Source organism: Fusarium oxysporum, chromosome VI, assembly GCF_013085055.1.
Source record: "Fusarium oxysporum Fo47 chromosome VI, complete sequence".
NCBI lineage: Eukaryota > Fungi > Ascomycota > Sordariomycetes > Hypocreales > Nectriaceae > Fusarium > Fusarium oxysporum.
The window spans coordinates 3,091,283-3,110,129 of record NC_072845.1 but is presented as its reverse complement, the minus strand read 5'-3'; the positions used below and the strand labels follow the sequence as shown (position 1 = coordinate 3,110,129).

The following is an 18,847-nucleotide window of genomic DNA, read 5'->3' as shown; positions in this document are numbered from 1 at the left end:
CTTTGCTATCGGTCTTTTCCCCCGCTCCAAATATTTCGATGCAATTTCTTGAAAGCGCTTGAGTGCTTGGAGACAGATTGGGATCCGATGTCGAAGCTGAAGACTCGATTTAAGAAACCAGAAGATTGGTAGTGAAGATAAGCAATAGTGCAGCTAAAGGCCTGGGGCAGCAGTCGAGGTTTCTCAAGCGAAGGCACGGCCTCCGGTCTTGACAAAGTAGGAGCCCTTTGATTTTGGTACGTTCCTGGAAAGAAAAGACTCTTGTACCTAGAGTTGAGATAATCTGTTGGTAGGTACTAATTCAAAGATCTTCAGTTGTATCCGATTGGAAAAGCTTGGAGCTCTTCATATCGAGTCGATCTGCAGAGAATCTGGAGGCGAAGAGACAACACACCTGACTTTGAACATAACACTCTTGAAACATTCATACCACTTGGTAACTATATTGCCGGAGAAGGCGAAGGACCGAATTAATATTGAGACATGGTCCTCAAACGTTACACGACGACAAGCGAAGAGGCCACTCAATACCGTCGCCAACCTCAAACATCTGCACCGAAGAAAATAACCAAAAGGCTTTTACAACTGCGGAGTACATGAGATCTTTTCTGACAGTGACACGGCTCTAGGAGTAGTGGCTATGACGGGTGCTGTGATACGCAGGGCATTGCTCCCATGTTAATCATGATTTTCTATGACCCACTGATTGGTGATACAGGTAAGAAGAAGAAGCTTTGAGAGCAGGAGTCTGAGATGAACGAAAGGCACAAGGTGATGAATTTCAAAGATGTCTTTGTGTGAGTCCTGTCTGCGTGACATGGTACATTGGGTGAGTTGATACGAAGCGAACCGGAGGCCATTGTCAACAGCTTTGTTTGCTCTATCCATAACGGGAAAATCCTCTAGCCGCCGCTTGATAATCCAAACGAAGGGACCTCGGTAAAACTGTAGGATCCCGCTTGTGTAGTGGTTGCACATGGCACGGCTCTCTGCTCGTGGCTGGGTCAGAATTTTGGCTACCTAGACGAAGAGTTGTTGGTTCTCAACTCGCTAGTGTTATTTGGATTACACACTACAATAATTCAAAGCTCAGTCAGGAATATAATCTGGGGGCAACTAGTTGTTCATGATAAACCTACCGCTCATGTGTAAGAGTGCTAGCGTTGTGTTCATGAATTTAGTTTGTTCAGTCCTAGCTAAGCCCCTCTCGCTTGCACAAGAACCTCAGGCAAGACGTTTCTTGTGAACAAATCTGGGTATCAGATAAGACCTTAAGGTTGAGGGACACATCGGTAATGGTTGGGTATGCCAAAGCGTCTTGACTGGTGGGTAGCTGCGTTGTACGGTTGAGTCTTTAGGTAGCTGGACAGCCAAACGACGCTCGCCTGGCGCTACCTGTGCAACTTTGTTCCACACCCTTGCAAGATAATCGGATGATCCAGGAACACGATGGCTTGATGGCGAGAAATATGTTCAAGACACTGTGTTCTGCTAATGGCTCTGGGACGGACAACCCGCCTTGAAATTGACGAGCCGTTCCACGTGATGATATTGAAGTATGGTAGTCTCCCGCAACTTAAACTCTACTCGGAAATTGCGACAAAAGATATGACTATAGCCTATCATCTTGTTGTTCCCATTATGGGGACGCTCCCATCTGACGTAGTGCGGTCCCTGCTTCGGGAGGCTACAAACGGCTATTCCCCAGTCGGTCTTCCATGCATGGCATGGCATACCTCATGTAGCCGTTGCGGAACAGTAAGCTTCCCCTATGTAATAATGGGACACCCAATCGATTTTCGTTGGTGCGCTGATTGATCTTACCAGCCTGTTTCCAGTTTATGTTGGCCTTTCACACGTATGTCATCTTGCATCAGCTTAGTCCATCCGAAGTGGTTCAGAGCCATGCTGTCAGATATGCAGCTGCATTTCTTGCGAACTACCTTCGTGAGAGATCATTTCTCACCGCTGAAGCCCAGATGAAGAAAAAATGACTATTCGAGCTATGTTTGCAGCAAACTCTCCTCTTGGAACAATGGACCAGAGCGTGGCCTGCTATCATCCTCCAGTATCATTACTTAGTCGTTAAAAAGCTAGTAAGTATCAGTTTCCTCCTCTGTGTTCATCTGCAGCCTGATGATTGTCAAAAGCTTCGCTATAGTTATGGCAGTTTGTATGCCAAGATCATCGTAGAAGTTGCCCTTCCTTACGACTTGTTGGCATTACTCCTGTTTTCATGTCTGTGCTTCGAAACCCAATGAACACTAAGCTAGTTCCAATGCCCATGGATTTCAGGTGTCGCACTACACTCTTATAGATAAAGGTAATGTATAATTTGCTTCTTTGTCTTGAACATTCTATCTGGAACAATCCTTGACTATGCATCTAATCCGTTCCTTTCCCACATGCTGCTCTAGATATGCCCTGTTCAGCATCAGAACAAAGCTTGACAGGCAAGGCGGCGCGTCAAATAAATAGAACTTTGCGGAAAGGAGTATAAGGTTCATCTGAAAGGGCGGTAAAGCTTCTAGACCGATTTAAAAGAGGTACGATGCCTTCTAGACTTGACGGGATATTGCAGTAAGCCTCCATCCAGAGCAAGCTGCCGTCGACAGAAGATCCTGGCAATCAGTTTTCCCACCATCATAAGATTCTATACAAAGAACAGCAGGATGATCATCTTTGATCTAAGCTTTCCTGCAGTTCTTGGCATCAAGAAGATGCCTTCAAATGGTTCACACCGACTATAACACGGGCAGCCCTAAGCCATGGGGCGCAAAGCATCAATGACGGCATCGGCCCTATTTACTTCTTGAAACATAGTTCAACAAGGCGATTATATAGGCCCGGTTGCCACAGTTTGATCCATGGAAAGAGCCAAATATGAACTCCCGCCCCCTTTCTTTCATTCTGGCCACAAACACAAGGATAGATAATATCTAGTTATTATCACTAAAAGGATCTTTTGAACCTAATAATTCCCAGGTTCTTCTTTCTCTCTCATTGCTTCATTATCATCCGAGTGAAATTCCGATAAGACCTCAGTATCTGTCTGCCAGTGCTAAGTACCTACCTCGACTTCTCGCACCAACTCTAAACTCCTTACCGACTCTTGGCATTGCGAACACTGGCAATATATCCTCTATCACTGGCAGACCGACGGTCAGTGGTTCACTAGGGTATCCAGTTACTCTCATAGTCTTAAAATCTCAGAATCGACCTGCTGGAATTGTCTTTCCTTTCCTCTTCTTTACAAGAGCCACTTTTGCTACCAACGAAACCCTTACCGCTGCGTCCTATCTTGATTCATTCTGGATATTTCTGAAAGAAAGAGACGATAGAGTAATATTTTGCTGCCGTCTTGTTTTGCATTGACTTTCGGAGGTGTGCTTTGGGCGTCATGGAGAACGACATTGCCATCGTAGGCATTGGTCTGCGATTCCCTGGCGATGCCTCTTCCCCAGAAGAACTATGGAAAGTTCTGGAGCGTGGGGAGTCTCAGTGGTCTGAGTTCCCCAAGGACCGTCTCAACATCGACGGGTACTATCATCCCAGCAGTGATCGACAGGGTAGTGTAAGTGAACAACAACATACTTCTGGTCGAGATAACATGGCTGAATGATATGACTTGAGCAGATTTCTTTCCGTGGAGCTCATTTCATCAAGGGCAATTTTGCTTCTTTTGATGCTTCCGTAAGTTTTGGTCCTGTGGCTCGTAGTTGCTATAGTTACTCGGTTAACGTTGCTCTTTCCTCTAGTTCTTCTCGATTTCGGCGGAAGATGCCAAAGCTATCGATCCACAACAACGAATTCTCCTTGAAGCTTCATATGAGGCACTTGAAAATGGTTAGTATATCAAGGTACCTAAGCTATGCTGGCCGAAACTGACGATGGAACTTTAGCGGGAATCCGCAAAGAAGATATCGATGGCAGCGATGCGGCTGTGTATGTCGGTTCTTTTGTCAAAGGTAAGTATATCCGATAGTTGGTGAAAATCCTTGCTAATTCTGCTAGACTACGAGCAAGTCTGCCTCCGAGATCCGGATTGGCAGCCTCAGTACGCTGCTACTGGAAACGGCATTGCCATTATGGCAAATCGAATCTCGCACTTCTTCAACCTTCACGGCCCCAGCATGACTATTGATACAGGCTGCAGTGGCAGTCTTGTGTCAGTTCACCTTGCCTCACAGAGCCTTCGGGCAAAAGAGACGTCACTTGTAGGTGTAATATCCACCATTTTCAATTCGTGCGTGGATGCTGACGAGTTTGTAGGCGATTGCCGCTGGGGCTGGTATGATTCTTACGCCCAATACTATGATGCCTATGACAGCTCTAAATTTCCTAAGCCCTGATGGTAAATGCTTCACTTTCGACTCTCGAGCCAATGGTTATGGTAGAGGCGAGGGTATCGGTGTTGTTGTCATGAAGCGTTTATCAGATGCCATTCGCGATAACGATACAATTCGTGCAGTTATTCGAGCAACAAAAGTCAACCAGGACGGTCATACGACAGGTAGGGTGGTTACTATTTGCTTCATAGCAGCAATACTAATAGTCAAAGGCATTACCCTTCCCAGCAAGGAGGCCCAAGTCGCCAACATTAACTCTGTTTACGAGTCTGCCGGCCTTGACTTCAGTCAAACAGGTTATGTTGAGTGCCACGGCACGGGAACTAAAGCTGGAGATTGGCGCGAACTAAAAGCTATTTCAGAGTCACTTTGCACTGTTCGCGACATCGATAATCCCATTGTCGTCGGCTCGATCAAGCCCAACATTGGCCATCTCGAAGGCGCCGCCGGTGTAGCAGGCCTCATCAAGGGCGTTCTGACTCTAGAACATGCCAAAATCCCACCCAATATCAATTTCGAGAAGCCCAATCCTGACATTGACTTCAAAGAGTGGAAGGTCAAGGTTTGTAGGAGCATCTTACTGCACTCAACTATCGCTGACAGTCGTAGGTACCAACCGAACTACTCGACTGGCCTGTCTGTGGCTTACGCCGTGTCAGTGTCAACTGCTTCGGTTTCGGAGGCACAAACGCCCATGTTATCATGGACGAGGCGCCTCGTTATCTGTCAGCGCGTGGACTTAGGGGGAACCACAACTCTTTTGAGGCGATCACCTCTTCCCGCAGAACATCCAATACCAAGGCATCGTTCGAGCCTCAGCTTTTTGTCTTCTCGTCCCACGACAAATTGGGTGTGCGGCGCATTATGGAATCACACATCCCTTACTTGGAGTCACGGGGGGAAGACGACACAGCCTTTTTGCACAATTATGCCTACACACTTGGCTCTCGCCGATCCAACCTTGAATGGAAGCATGCCGTGGTCGCGAAGTCTCGAGAGGACCTGATCGTCAAACTTCAGAACATTGACGAATCCTTAGTCAAAAGAACATCAAAGAACAAGCAGCCCAATATATGCTTTCTTTCTTGTGGCCAGGGCGCTCAATTTGCGCAAATGGGTAAAGATCTTCTCCCCTTCGAAGCGTTCCACGATGCATTGGAAGCCGGTTCTCGATACATGAAGAACAAACTCGCCAGTGAATTCGACCTCCTCGAGGAAATTCTCAAAGACGAGGCCGAGACTCGAATATCTGACTCAAGAATCTCGCAACCCGCGACTACAGCTATTCAGATGGCTCTCGTTGACCTCTTGGATTCATTTCATGTCGCTCCTAATTATGTCATTGGGCACTCCTCTGGGGAAATCGCAGCAGCGTACGCATCGGGTGCTCTCACCAAGGAAGAAGCTTGGGAGGTTGCTTATTATCGCGGACTCGTTGCTTCGTCCCTTGCCATTGAACACACTCGCACACAGGGCTCCATGATGGTGGTTGGCCTTTCCGTTCTTGATCTTGACGAAAGTTATGATGACAAGACGTACCCTTGCGAAGTTGCTTGTGTGAATGGTCCTCGGTCCCTGACATTATCTGGCAGGAAGGAAAATATCGAGGGTGCCTTCAGGGAACTTTCTGCGAAAGGTATCTTCTGTCGCATTCTTCCCGTCAAGGTTGCCTATCATTCCTCGGACATGCTTAAGATTGAGAAAGAGTACAAGTCTGCTTTGAGATTGATTAATCCGCGTCAGCACCGGAAATCGGTTACAATGTTCTCTTCCGTCACTGGAGAGGAAATTGACGGGCACGAGCTTAACAACAAGTACTGGACTTTGAACTTGGTGTCCCCTGTCGTGTTCATGTCAGCTATAAGCACTATGCTGCAGCTTCCGTCCGACAAGTCCCCAGATATCATTGTTGAGCTAAGCCCTAGTTCAACTCTGCGCTCGCCAGTTCTCGATATAATAACATTCTTTGGCTTTCCGACTCCGCCCAGATATAGCACTATCCTTGACCGAAAGGTCCATGGCGCAATGTCGCTCCTAGGTACTATGGCCGAGCTCTGGGAATGTGGATGTAAATTCAGCTTGGAAAAGGTTGTCACTCGAGGGTCCTATCAGATACCCCTTAAACCTCTAGCTGATCTTCCACCTTACCCGTGGAATCACACTAGATCTTATTGGCACGAGTCTCATCTTGGTGAAGCAACACGATTCAGAGAGTTTCCTCGTCAAGATCTGATCGGTGCTCCCACAGGTGATGCTATCTCCTTCCAACCTCGTTGGCGGGGTTTTCTCCGCATTGCCGAGAACCCCTGGATCCAAGACCATCAGATACAAAAGACGATCATCTACCCTGCTGCTGGTATGATCGCCATGGCCCTCCAAGGCGCCTACCAGGCCACCAAGGGCCAAGAGAACGTCCTTGGATATGAAATCATCAACATGCGTATCGAAAGAGCTATGATCGTACCAACCACAGCACATGGACTGGAAATGGCCATGAACTTCAAGAGTGTATCTTGCACGTCTGTTCACAGTTTGCAAGGTGCTGCTTTTGACTTTTGCATCTATTCGAAGCAATTGAACTCTTCTTGGGAACAGAACGCTACTGGCCGTATCGAGGTGCGATATATGCGTGGGCAATGGAAGATTGCCTTTCAGAAACATCGCGAAGAGTACGAGTTGCTCAAAGGGTCCTGCCTGGAACCAGTTGTACCTCGACAACTCTATGAGCTTCTTGACATTGTGGGTATGAATTATGGTTCTCTTTTTCAGAATATCATCCACATACGCAAGAGCAAGGGCGCGTGCGTCACCAAGATACGCATTCCTGACACGCGCTCCAAGATGCCTGCAAAGTTCGAGTATGATCATCTAATTCATCCTGCAACTCTAGATTCCATGTTTCAAACACCCTTCGCTATCGAGAGTGAACCTATGGTCCCATCTTTCATTGAGAGCATTTTTGTTTCGGCAAAGGTTTCCAGTGACATCAACAAGGAATTTGATGGTTACTCTACCGCCACTCGAGTTGGTGTTCGCGACGCAAGCGCAGATATCTCCATGGCCCAGTCTGGCTGGGAACAACCATCAGTTATAATCCGTGGTCTCCGTTTCACTGGCATCTCTGGATCATCCCGAGAAGGGGACGGGTTTCTTCCAAATAATCGCACTCTATGCACTCAGGTCTCGTGGATGGAAGACATCACTTGCTCAAGGACAGAAAATGTCGAGGATTTTGTCAAAAGGCTCGCACATAAGCTGCCAGGACTTTCTATTCTCCAAGTTGGCGGTACATCTGACACCACACAGAAGATTGTCAGTGCTTTGACCAGCCCCGAGGGCCAAAGACCTTGGCTTTCTCGTTACACTTTAGCTGAGGCTAGCCCTGACGACAGAATTTTTGATATTGCGTCCGTTTTTGCAGGAACTGCTGCCGAGCCTTTCATCGAGAAAAGACCTGTAGATGGTTCAGAGCCTCTCCCTGACTACGACCTGATTCTTGTTTGTTCTCGAAGTGAAATCGACATCGCCAAGCTCAGTTCTCACTTGAAACGCCCCGGCTATATCATGGAAAACTGCCCGGATGGAAACCCCGACCTCGATGAGACCATCTCGCATGATTACAACGAAGTTGATGGTAAGAAAGTGGAGATCAAACTTCGGGTGAATCGCAAGAACCTAGCTGAAGATTGGCTATCTGTCCCCGATGTTGCCATCCTGCTGCCCGACAATCCTCCTTCAGAGACGCAATGGCTTGCGGGAAAGCTCATCATGGAGCGCCAATCTAGCGTGCAAATGCGCGCCATGCAACTCAACGAAGTCTTGAGCGATCCTTCAAGACTGAAGAACAAGATCGTCATCTCTCTTCTCGACTTCTCAGCAGGATCCAATGCAGGTGCATCCATCTACAACTGGACTGAGACAGAGTTCAACGCTTTCCATAGTGTTCATCAGGTGGTGAAGGGAATTCTCTGGATCTCCCGCAGTGCCCACATGGACCCGATGAATCCGAAAGGAGCTCCCGTCATCGCTCTTGCGCGCACACTCATGTCAGAAGAGCCCCTGAAAACATTTGTGACATTTGACTTGAGTATGAGCACACCTCTGAATTCCTCATCGGTTGTTCAAAATGTCAACAAGATCTTCCTTCAAGCATTCGTATCAGACCAAGGCTCTGGTCCACGTGAACTGGAGTATGCTGAGAGAAACGGCGTGATTTGCGTCCCCCGCCTCGTCCCTATTGGGCCGCTGAATGATGTTGTTGAGAATGGCATTTCTAGCGAGATCACCAAGGTATCATTCCACAGCTACCCACGTCATCTGAAGCTTCATGTCTCGCAACCCGGCCTCACAGATGATAGCTTGGTATTTACTGCTGGAACTAGATATGCTCCTCAGCCTGGGGAAGTTGAAGTTATATTCGAAAGCGCACCTCTCGACTTCATCGACTTGGAGACTGCCATGGGCAAAACCTTGGAATCTGAGGTTGGGTCTGAAATACGTGGCCGCATCGGCCGAATTGGCCGCAACGTTTCTGGATTCATGACGGGTGATCTTGTGAGCGGTCTTGTGACTAGTGGCTCCGTTCAAAGTAATGTCAACATAGACAGTCGCTTTGTGTCAAAGTGGTCATCTCGTCTTTCCTTTAGTCATTTCGTTAGAGCTTTTCATTGTTTTGATAAGGTTGGAAGACTTGGTCCAGGAAAGTCAGTTCTTATTCATGCTGGAGCAAGCGGAGTCGGGATGGCTGCTATTATAGTAGCCTTTGCACTCTCTGCCGAGGTGTTTGTGACCGTTATGGGACCAAATTCGGACAAACAACGAGCATTTCTAGAAGAGTCCGGCGTAAAGAAGGCAAACATTGTCCACGCCGACTCGGATCTCTTTACTACAGTTGTCTGTAATCGTTCGGGACACGGGGTTGATCTCGTCTACAACGCTACACAGAGACATATCGAAGACAATTTCAAGTGCGTTCGCCGAGGTATGTTCAGCTTTTCTCCTATAACTGCATATTCACTGACTTCTTACAGGAGGTATTGTCGTACAATTTTCCTGCAGATTGCCAAGTCCTCCACCTGTTCACGTTTTGTCTTCTGATGTTTCGCTCGTCAACTTTGACTTGCAAAATATGTTGAAGTATGATGCAGACTACGTGGCGGAGCTGGTTAATGAGCTCAGTAGACTGGTTGAGAGTAGCTCTGATGATTTGGGGAATGACCTACCACTTCCTGAGCCAATCATCAACATCGACATCAACAGGATCAAGGAAGCGTTTGGACTCATCGAGAAGAATCCCTTTTTTGGGCTCGTTTCTATCACCGGAGGCCCTGATGCCACGCCTCAGGTTGATATGGCTATCAAGAAGACTATCAAGCCGTTGCATCAAGCCTTGTCGGGTACTGATACCTACCTCCTTGCAGGCGGTTTGGGCGGCCTTGGTCGTAGTATCTGCGAATTATTGATCAAAAATGGTGCTCGGCACATTGCCTTTCTATCACGGACCGGTACCTCTTCCGAAGCATCTCAGCGCTTTTTTAAAGACCTCTGCGATAAAGGTATTGACGCTCGGGTATACAAGGCTGATCTCTGCGATGCCGAAGCTCTCACAAAGGTAATCAAGGAAGAGATATGTCAAGAAATGCCACCGATTAAGGGGGTCTTTCAGTGTGCCGCGACTATCAAAGATTCAATTTTCTCAAACATGACATACTCTGACTGGACCGAGGCAATCAGACCAAAAACTGTCGGTTCAGATAATCTAGTTCGAGCGATATCGGCAAACTCAGAGGACCCCTTCTTCATCTTCCTTGCCAGCTCTGCGGGAGTTATTGGTAGCCGTGGCCAAGCCAACTACGCTGCAGGTAACTGTTTTGAAGATGCCCTCGCCCTCAACCTCCGCCTCGAGGGAAAGCACGCCGCGTCCATCGATCTCGGGCCTGTTCTCGGTGCAGGAATGCTTGCAGATGATGAGGAGATTCTTGATATTCTTCGAGCCAGTGGGTTCTATGGTATCCGTCACGAAGATTTTCTTACCATGATCACGCACGCGATCACTGCTGAGATTTCACCCGGAACTCCCATGCCTGGTCGCGTTATTATGGGCATTGGCTCTGGTGGTCTTGTTAGACAGAATCAACCAGCTGACCCATACTGGTCTCGTACTGCTCTCTATAGCTACCTCAACCTGGTTGACACCTCAAACCCCGACTTGAAAGTGGTTGATGCTTCAAATGACTTTGATTTGAAGTCCCTTCTTTCATGCTGCTCCAGCACAGATGTAGCTGCGGAGATAGTCACCACTGGTCTTTCTATCATGCTTGCCAAGGCGATGAACATGCTTCCTGAGGAAATTGACACTGGGAAGCCTCCCAATGTCTACGGCGTTGACTCACTGGTTGCCGTTGGTGTCCGAAACTGGGTCGTCACCAACTGCGGTGTCGAGGTCTCGGTCTTTGAAGTCTTGAGTGAAAGAACAGTGGCCGAGCTAGCCAGAGAGATTGCTAGACGAGGTGGGTTCGGAGACGAGGATAAATGAGCAATGTTGTAGGATTGGTAACAGAGGCAGTGGGGATTTTGAGTTTATATATGCTGAAGAAAGCTCTAGATTTCCTTTGCGTGATTTGAGAATGGGAAGCAACAGACGGGGAACTGGTTTTTGAGGGCTTAGACATAATATGCAGTGAGTCCTTTACAGTTTGTATTATAGTTGCATAACACACAAAGTTCTGGGCAATTCTTTGTTTAATTAGTCGTGGCCTTATGCTGTTATCGTTGTAGGGCTAGAAGGTCAGAAGGCGAAGACTGCAATTATAAGCAACAGTTTGGGTGACTTTAAGATACATTTAGGTAACCTTATCCGACTTTACCTTAGAAGAGCTTTTAATTAGTTGTTTTTAGCATGCTGAGAGAAGATCATAACGGCGTCTTTTCACTCTGCGTCGAGGCAAGTGCAACCCCTGACCGCTGACCGAAGAAGTGATTGACTCATCAGCACCACCACAAGCAGATTAATCCAAGCAAAACAGACATGGCGAAAAGAACCAAAAGATAATTCAAATAAAGGTATGACAAGGGGCTTCAAAAAGAAAAGAAAAAGCAGTGCGTAATCTGGGAATCGAACCCAGGGCTCCCCGACGCTGCTCGAATGGCAACGGAGAATTTTACCACTAAACCAATTACGCCTTTGTATAAGAACTGGCTATTATTTGACTACATGAAAGCTACTCCAAAGTTGGTAATCCAACTATTCGCGGATTCCCGAGTCTATCATTCAGTACCAAACATTCGGGGATCCAGGCAGTCCCTCTTTACATCCCTTGGCCTATATCATTCCTGTGCACTAATGTCTTTATCACCATCTCCTTCGTCGAAAATCGTTGCTGCTCAAACACGTCATTGCCATTCAAGGCTGCCAAACTGCCTCGATAATGCTCATCCTACATCCCTCAGGCCTGCTTACACCCTGTAAAAGACATATCAGTATACACAACAGTCAGAGGCGAAGCGATTCGGTGACTTACCTTGAAGACGAAGCGCTCATCGGCAGCCCTAAAGAGTTCTTCAAACTCCTTTTCTGTCCGCTCTTGTGCATTCAACAAGGTCAACATCAACAGATCCATACTCCGCATGACTTTTTCATCCCAGTGGTTTTCAACCCCCGGCTCACGGAGACAATGGTCGTTGATGATGACACGCGCACCCGGTTTGAGAGCTGGGACTAAGTTTTTGAGGATCTTGACGGCATATGGGGTTGAGTAGTTATGAAGTATCCAGCGGAAGTAGTACACTTGGTTGCGTCAGCAAGGGGGAACTCAAGGAGTAAATTCTGTCAATCTCACCATCGGCATCCTTGACTGGCTGCTCGGTAAAGAAGTCATGGACCTGGAGAGATATGCGTTGAGCTACCTCTTCATCTGCGCATATCGGCTCTGGGGCGCTGCTGATTGTCTTTGCTAAATCTTGTACCACAAATTTCATTTTATCCCATTTCTTGGCAAGATCGACGCACACGAAGCCATGACTGCCACCGACGTCCACCAATGTGCCTTTGTTGTTATTGATTTCGGAAAAGTCGTAGTTATCGACGAGGTAGCGAACCTCATAGCCTTCGCCGCCTGTCAAGCTTGCCATAGCCGCTGCAAATCGCTTTCCTCTGGGAGGGTCTTTGCCGAATGTTGCAAACATTGGTTCTTTATCCACCGTCCTCCATGCATGGTTGAAGCCGGTCCGTGTGAGTGAGGTCGCTTCTGGGTCGGCACGAAGAGCTTCCAAGGTATGAGCCCCAGCTGGTAGGAAATCCTCTCCATTCAACCCTACCCAGGCTTGGAGACTGGCGTCCTGAGCAAGCATCTTTGACGCGGCAGTGTGTGCTATGAACCCTGATGCCGGCTCTTGGAAAATCTTATTTGTCATAGCATGACGAAGAGCGCGAGCCAGGTTTATGCGGTCCAGTCCAGCCTTGCTTTGGAGTTCCGCCAAAGCAATAGTTCCCTCCAGAGGTACGAGATTGGCTATGCAGGATTAGATATGAAGACAAAATCAGAATTGGCGGGCTCACGAATTCCATAGCTGTTCAGTATTTGGAGGCTCAAGGTGTCAAGATACTTTTTGTGTTAGTACTGAGGCCAATGCACAGGCGGCAGGCTTACACTCCATATACCCCATCTGACAGTTTCTCTGGGTCCCCGAACAAGAAGCTCGAGCTGTTTGGTTGCAGAGGAGATCTCCATGCGACTTCTCTGTATATCATCCGGCAACTTGGGGAGATCTCCAGGGGCATTGACATCGAAACCCAAGTCCTGAAGACCATTAGCCTTGAAATACCCATCGAGTTTTTCCGTCTCTTCAGTAATCTTCCTAGCTAGCTGCACCATGAGAGATGTGTCCAGGCTTTGCGGGCTTTGCGAATATGACGAAATGTGTGATTCAGCCATGTTGAACAAGTGAAATGGTCGTGCTCCCTAGTCCTTGTTGCAAAGCGACGTGGGGATGCGCGGTTTTATACATCATTGTTGTCCATCATGGTCCCAAATTGACTCTAGACCTTAGACTACCATCATGACCAATGCGGGTACAAACAAGGTAGCGAGGATCCGTGAGCTGTTCTGCTCAAGACATAGGCGGCATGAGCAAGTCTACCCACCCGCACCACCATCATTCCTCAAAGCGCCAGTGGAACATGTGGCAAGAGTGCGTAAAGCCTGAATTCCGCGCTGATTCCAAAGTCGTCATGATTGGTGTGTGTGTGCTGCAAGCTGTGATTTTAATCCCTGAAGGTCGAGTCGAGACATGACCTGAGAGCTCTACAGTACATCAGCTGCTGGGGTGCGTAGTTACGATTACACAGGTTTGGTTAGATTAAAAATATGTTCCTAGTTCTCCACAAGCTAGCCCGGAAGCTAAGAAGTATTGGTGCCGGTGGCACGAAGCTTGGCTGCATAAGTAAATCTACTACGAGCCGTCATCCTCCGTCGAAAACACCAAGCGTCTTTCGCGAAGCTTTTTGGTCGTGCAGTTTTGTTCGCTAATAATCGCACGTCTGGGACGAAAACGCCTGCTCCTATGCACCGTGGGGAAATTCGCCTGTCTTGTGTAAAAGTATTCCGTGCGCCAACAGCAGCTGAGGAAACCGACGGCCGACATGGTTCATGTAGAGCCCCGGACGAAAATAAAGAAGTCACGTGCATTCTCTAGTTGTTCACTGAACTTCTGTGTCCGGAGTATCTGTCCAACGGGCTGCATTTGCTGTGGATGATCAGTCTTTTCGGCCTCAGTTGTTGTGCAAGTTGATGTCCCTGTATGATGGCAAAGGTTGATTAATCAGATGTCGAGGCCAAATACCCAGCGCTAGCTCTCTTTTCCCAGTGAGACTTGCCCATAGACAGCCAAGACCATGACCGGTTCTATCGGGTAGATAGCATAGCGTCCGCCTCCATTCCATCTCGCATCTCTAGCGGCCACACGATACCATGCGACCCGTGGCAGCATCAGAATAGGGCTGTCGGCTTGGTACGTCCTTGTAAATTCTTTGAACGCGAAGCGACTTTGATTCGTTTGTGTGCTCTGATTCCGTTCGACGATTTAGTATGGCTTTTGCCCATAGACAATGTGCATAGGCATATACAAAAGGGCCGTATGGTCGCTATACGCCCTTCGCACATCGACAAGAAACACCTCAATCTGCTCGCGGCTCCAGCCCATGCCCCTTGACATGGGACCCAATGCGATTGCTTGTAAGCCATCCGTCAGTATAGTGCGCCAGTACAGTCCGACAGTCTTAAGCACTTGATTTTTGGGCCAAGTCCCAAGAGGCACATGGAATACCCGTTCCGTGACGTTCACGAAGCCAGCTGCCTGCATTTTCGTAGCCAGTTTACCTCCTGCTGCTGCGGGAAAGTCGACTCCAAGCTGTGCTAACCCCTCATTAATATATGTCCAATACTGTGCGACTGGGTGCTCGCGTGGCGGGACAGCGTCTCCTGTTCTTGCGTGGTGGGGGTAATGATGAATTTCTTGGAGCTCCATCCAGCCTCCAGGCTTGATATGCCTGACTTCGTGTAAGTACAATCCAAGGATCTGGCTCTAACAGAGTTGATACTTACTGGAGAGCATTACTAAAAAGTTGAGGCCAGTCTTTGATCCCCTGAACCGTGTGCCGAGAGTGTACATAGTCAAAATGATTCTGAGGATGAAGCCAAGGAGACTCAACATCATCAACCATGAAGTGAACATTGGGTGGCAACCATGTCGGTTGGATGGGTGATAAATCGATGCCTAGAACATGAGCACTGGGGTATTGTTCTCCCACTATTGTACAATTAGTTGCTGAGACGAAAATGAAAAGAGAATTGACCTTACTTTCGATTGCCCAGATTCCTGTGCCAGTTCCAATATCAAGTATGTTTTGCGGATTTTCGTCTATTGGCGCAAAATGTAACTTCTGACCCGAGAGAAGTCTCACCATTGCATGTTTCATGTCCTCCCTCTCTTGTTCTATGTCGTCGTTGGGGAAGTTGTAGGCACCGGCCCGGAAGCTATGGTAACGACGACCATTCTCAAACATATAGTCCCGAACAGACGACCCGATGGATGTACTTGCAGTGCTCATATTGTCACTCCCGTATCCGGCATCGGATCCAGCATCGCCTATGGAACTGTATTCGTCACTATCGGCAACAATGTTGTCTTCGGCTTGAGCAAAAGCTTGTCGAGACATGGCTTCCTGCTCCGTAACCGATAGGCCTGGAAACATAGAGACACCATTGGGATGAGTAAGAGGAGACGTGATGGGTCGATGCTGGCTCTCAGTATCTGAGCTTGGGGAGCCTGGTGTACGACTAACTCCATACACGTCTTTGAAGATGTCGAAGGGTTTTACTGCTTGCGATGAGAGCTCAGGGCTGCCGTCAGGAATTCTCTGGCCGGCAATACCGGTTCCAGATGGAACTGATATGCTTACTTTGGCATTCGCTTGATCTCTGGCCTCTGATCGTTCGGAATCATTTGGCTTGCCATCGTGTTTCGTAGTGTCTCCTCGGGTAGAAGGCGGGAATGCCTGTGTCTGGCTGTGTGGTTCTGGGTCCATCTTATTCCAGAACGAATAAGAGCCGGGAGGAAGACGGATATAACCAAAGAGCAATAGGATGTTTGGTGTTGTTTGTGACTGCGAAAGCACAACTTCCAAGTGAGGTGAAATACACGCTATGACAATTGCAACACAGGGAGTGTTTTATGCCGATTCTCTCTGAATTTTGCCAAGAGGGGAGCAATTGGAGACGCGGTCGAAGTTGTTGGAGTGTTCCGATGACGAAGCAAGGTTGTTTTAGGGTCGGCCAAGGCAAGTTTTGTAGGGTGATCTGAATACAGGGGACTCCCTTTGAAATTTGAATACAGTAATTGAATCAAACGGGGATCTTGCTTTCAAGGCCACATCAACAAGATGAGCGAGGACAGATCCAAGGTGATGGAATCAAGCACAGTAGCATCTGTAGATGGAGAAGGGAGACTTTACGAGGCGCCTCGTGCAATGGATAAAGGCAGGTAGGTTGACTTACATTGAGCTTGTGGGGCTGCGTGTGGCAGGTGGTAGCGTTGGTTTCTTGACCCAAGCGCCAGTGAAGTTTTCCACACGGCGATCCATGTATTACACTAATAAATCAAGGCGCGGCATAGATCGTGCCAAGAGGTCGGGTGGCAGATTACCGCCATGCCGATTAGAAGTATAAACGAGAGACTGTTCCAGCCAGGCGCCCCTTAGTACGGAACTCTATCATTTGGCTCTGTACTACCAGTGAACTACGCTGGCGATAGAAGTTCTAGCCGTCACAAACAAGCAGGAGGGCACAGGGAGAAATATGCACTTGGGTAAATTCAGAGAATCCGAACAAAGAACATGACTTGGTAAGTTCGAGGGGGTTTCCAAGTAGCCTAAAGCACCTAACCATGAATGAGCATTGTTAGCCATGGATCCATTACCAACCTTGGTAACTAAAAGCAAGCAAACTAACGGATCCCAACCAACGACAGCGCACCTACGGTACTATGCCTGGGGGCAACGAACGTAGTGCGACAAATGAGCGAAACCGCTCATAAATGATACGTCAGAACGAATTTCTATTCGGGGTCGGGGTGCAGGACTGCTCCGTGACAAGTGGTCCGAGGGATAACATCGTGATAAGATGGCCTTCCGGCTTATAAAATGGAAATAATATTTAATACTCCGTAGTAGATATCCAATTGCCAATAATAGTGCTACAGTTGTGTGCCAGGGCCGCCAGGGTAGGCTTGGCAAGCTGCTAATTTGTGTCCACTTTGGGAGAGGCTTCACAAAATACCTACCACCCATAGCTAACTCAATTCTATGCTAACAGTATAACGTCATCCATATCGAACCGAGGCACTTGTTGTGAGTGATCTCTCGGTAGGTCGAGAGTTCGGGCTGCCATTAACCCTCAAGATGCCCCAATCCAGGTTCGTTCATTGTTTTGGAAGCCCATCTTTCAATCCAGATGAACTCATTCAGGATGCCGACCGTCAGAGAGAGGCTTTGAACCACCTGTTGAAGAATGATCTCTTCAACGCCAGTCGGGTACTCTTTCAACTCCCTGACCCGGATCCCTACACATACCATGCCGTGGCAAGTGTGAAACTTGCCCAAGTCCAGTCAGTAGTCAACCTTGGAGGTGTCAATGGTTTACACGCGTGGTATCGCAATGAAGATGGCTCACCTGTAAGAACTTACCTATGGGCAATGTCCGAGGAGCAAGAATTTGTGAAACTAACATGCAAGTAGAGAGAACCACCTCCTCAAGCTGACATTGAAGCATACACCTCTATCTTCAGGCCATCAACAGCTACTGCTGCATTTCTTAAGAATCTAGGAACAAATGCTAAGAAAGACTCCATAAGGCGTGAAGTCGCAGCCAACCTTGAGAGCAAGCGGTATCTGCACCCTGGGCTTGTGACGAAACTCACTATCCCCAAGAGCAAAAAAACACCCAGCGCAAATCCCTATCTCGATTTCTGGATGTGGTCATGTCACTCTCTTGAATGGTGCGGCCCTTGCCTGGCATCAGAACGTGTTCCAATGTCCCATCATGTTCTTCCGATTTTCATGCATCACTTTGGCTGCGCAACACCAACTCACGAGAGCCTGGCTATCCTGAAAATTCTGTCTGACGGGCGCCCGATTGTCGATATCGGTTCTGGCAATGGTTATTGGTCCTATATGCTCCGTCGCTACGGCCTCACAGTGCATGCGGTGGATAACATGCAGAGCGAGTGGAGAGTCAACTGGGTCAACGACACAGTCATATCGGACGGCGTGAAGTGGTTACGCAAGAATTCGAATGGTGAAGGCATGGTTCTCTTGCTTGTGTATCCTGTTGTTGGTGGAGGCATTGGCGGCGGCACTGAGGGAGGATTTACGCGGAACCTGGTGTCTGCCTTTGGCGGCGACACTATCGCAATTGTGGGTACGCAGAATCGAAACGGTTACACAGGATTCAAGGGAGTCACCATGGATGAGTTTATGGCGAAGGAGCATGAGGACTGGACTATGGTAGTAAAGGTAGCGTTGCCATCCTTTCCTGGGAAGGACGAAGCGTTATATGTCTTCCAGCGAGGCGAACGAGTGCCGCAAGAATAGATTCAGATGATTGCAGATGATTTGGAGACCATGATAGGAAGTTTCTCAAGACAAATGCCTCTACTCAGCAGGGGTTTCGGCCCATGGTTCTGACTTATTGACCAGAAACGGGCAGTGGGCAACCTCCATACCCTACCACTGGGCTTTATAAAAGGGCCTCTACCATCAAACATAAAACTCATCGTCCCTATGCAGAGAACACAACGTCATACCATTCAACTTTCTTACCCTGCCTCGCAATGGTCAACTGAATAGGTAATCAATATAACGTATATTTGATTCATCCAATCCAATGCAGTCACATCATGTTTCGTCCTCATTCTCACCTGCATCAACCCCGCAAGGATGGGAC

The 18,847-nt window shown here is 48.1% G+C and overlaps 4 protein-coding genes and 1 non-coding gene across 5 annotated transcripts; 2 read left to right on the top strand and 3 right to left on the bottom strand.

Annotated features, from left to right (window-relative positions):
• Positions 1-3,400: 3,400 nt before the first annotated feature.
• FOBCDRAFT_163933 (uncharacterized protein) lies at positions 3,401-11,210 on the top strand (the record flags this gene model as incomplete). Its single annotated transcript, XM_059608411.1, has 10 exons — positions 3,401-3,574; positions 3,637-3,693; positions 3,759-3,846; positions 3,903-3,968; positions 4,015-4,217; positions 4,273-4,513; positions 4,562-4,911; positions 4,959-7,088; positions 7,119-9,330; positions 9,380-11,210. 10 exons carry the CDS (start codon positions 3,401-3,403, stop codon positions 10,882-10,884), a joined length of 7,026 nt encoding a protein of 2,341 aa, XP_059465176.1. The 3' UTR covers positions 10,885-11,210.
• Positions 11,211-11,448: 238 nt separating this feature from the next.
• Positions 11,449-11,530, bottom strand: FOBCDRAFT_t147. Its single transcript has one exon. It is a non-coding gene; the product is annotated as a tRNA-Gly (tRNA).
• A 169-nt stretch (positions 11,531-11,699) lies between these two features.
• Positions 11,700-13,282, bottom strand: FOBCDRAFT_295117 (S-adenosyl-L-methionine-dependent methyltransferase; the record flags this gene model as incomplete). The annotated part of the gene is made up of 5 exons (XM_031185983.3): positions 11,700-11,811; positions 11,870-12,135; positions 12,188-12,859; positions 12,907-12,952; positions 12,998-13,282. The coding sequence occupies 5 exons, from the start codon at positions 13,280-13,282 to the stop codon at positions 11,752-11,754; spliced, it is 1,329 nt and encodes a 442-aa protein (XP_031037118.2). The 3' UTR covers positions 11,700-11,751.
• A 1,147-nt stretch (positions 13,283-14,429) lies between these two features.
• On the bottom strand, positions 14,430-15,933 carry FOBCDRAFT_203347 (S-adenosyl-L-methionine-dependent methyltransferase; the record flags this gene model as incomplete). The annotated part of the gene is made up of 3 exons (XM_031185984.2): positions 14,430-14,895; positions 14,951-15,155; positions 15,207-15,933. The coding sequence occupies 3 exons, from the start codon at positions 15,931-15,933 to the stop codon at positions 14,430-14,432; spliced, it is 1,398 nt and encodes a 465-aa protein (XP_031037119.2).
• A 1,171-nt stretch (positions 15,934-17,104) lies between these two features.
• Positions 17,105-18,522, top strand: FOBCDRAFT_226630 (uncharacterized protein). The gene is made up of 2 exons (XM_031185985.3): positions 17,105-17,577; positions 17,641-18,522. The coding sequence occupies exons 1-2, from the start codon at positions 17,305-17,307 to the stop codon at positions 18,493-18,495; spliced, it is 1,128 nt and encodes a 375-aa protein (XP_031037120.2). The 5' UTR covers positions 17,105-17,304; the 3' UTR covers positions 18,496-18,522.
• The last annotated feature ends 325 nt before the right edge of the window (positions 18,523-18,847 follow it).

Bases quoted from the DNA above. Each gene is read 5' to 3' on its own strand.
- FOBCDRAFT_226630 (XM_031185985.3), top strand. From the start codon at position 17,305: ATGCCCCAATCCAGGTTCGTTCATTGTTTTGGAAGCCCATCTTTCAAT. The intron at 17,578-17,640 runs GTAAGAACTTAC...ACATGCAAGTAG, and splicing joins GCAATGAAGATGGCTCACCT to AGAGAACCACCTCCTCAAGC.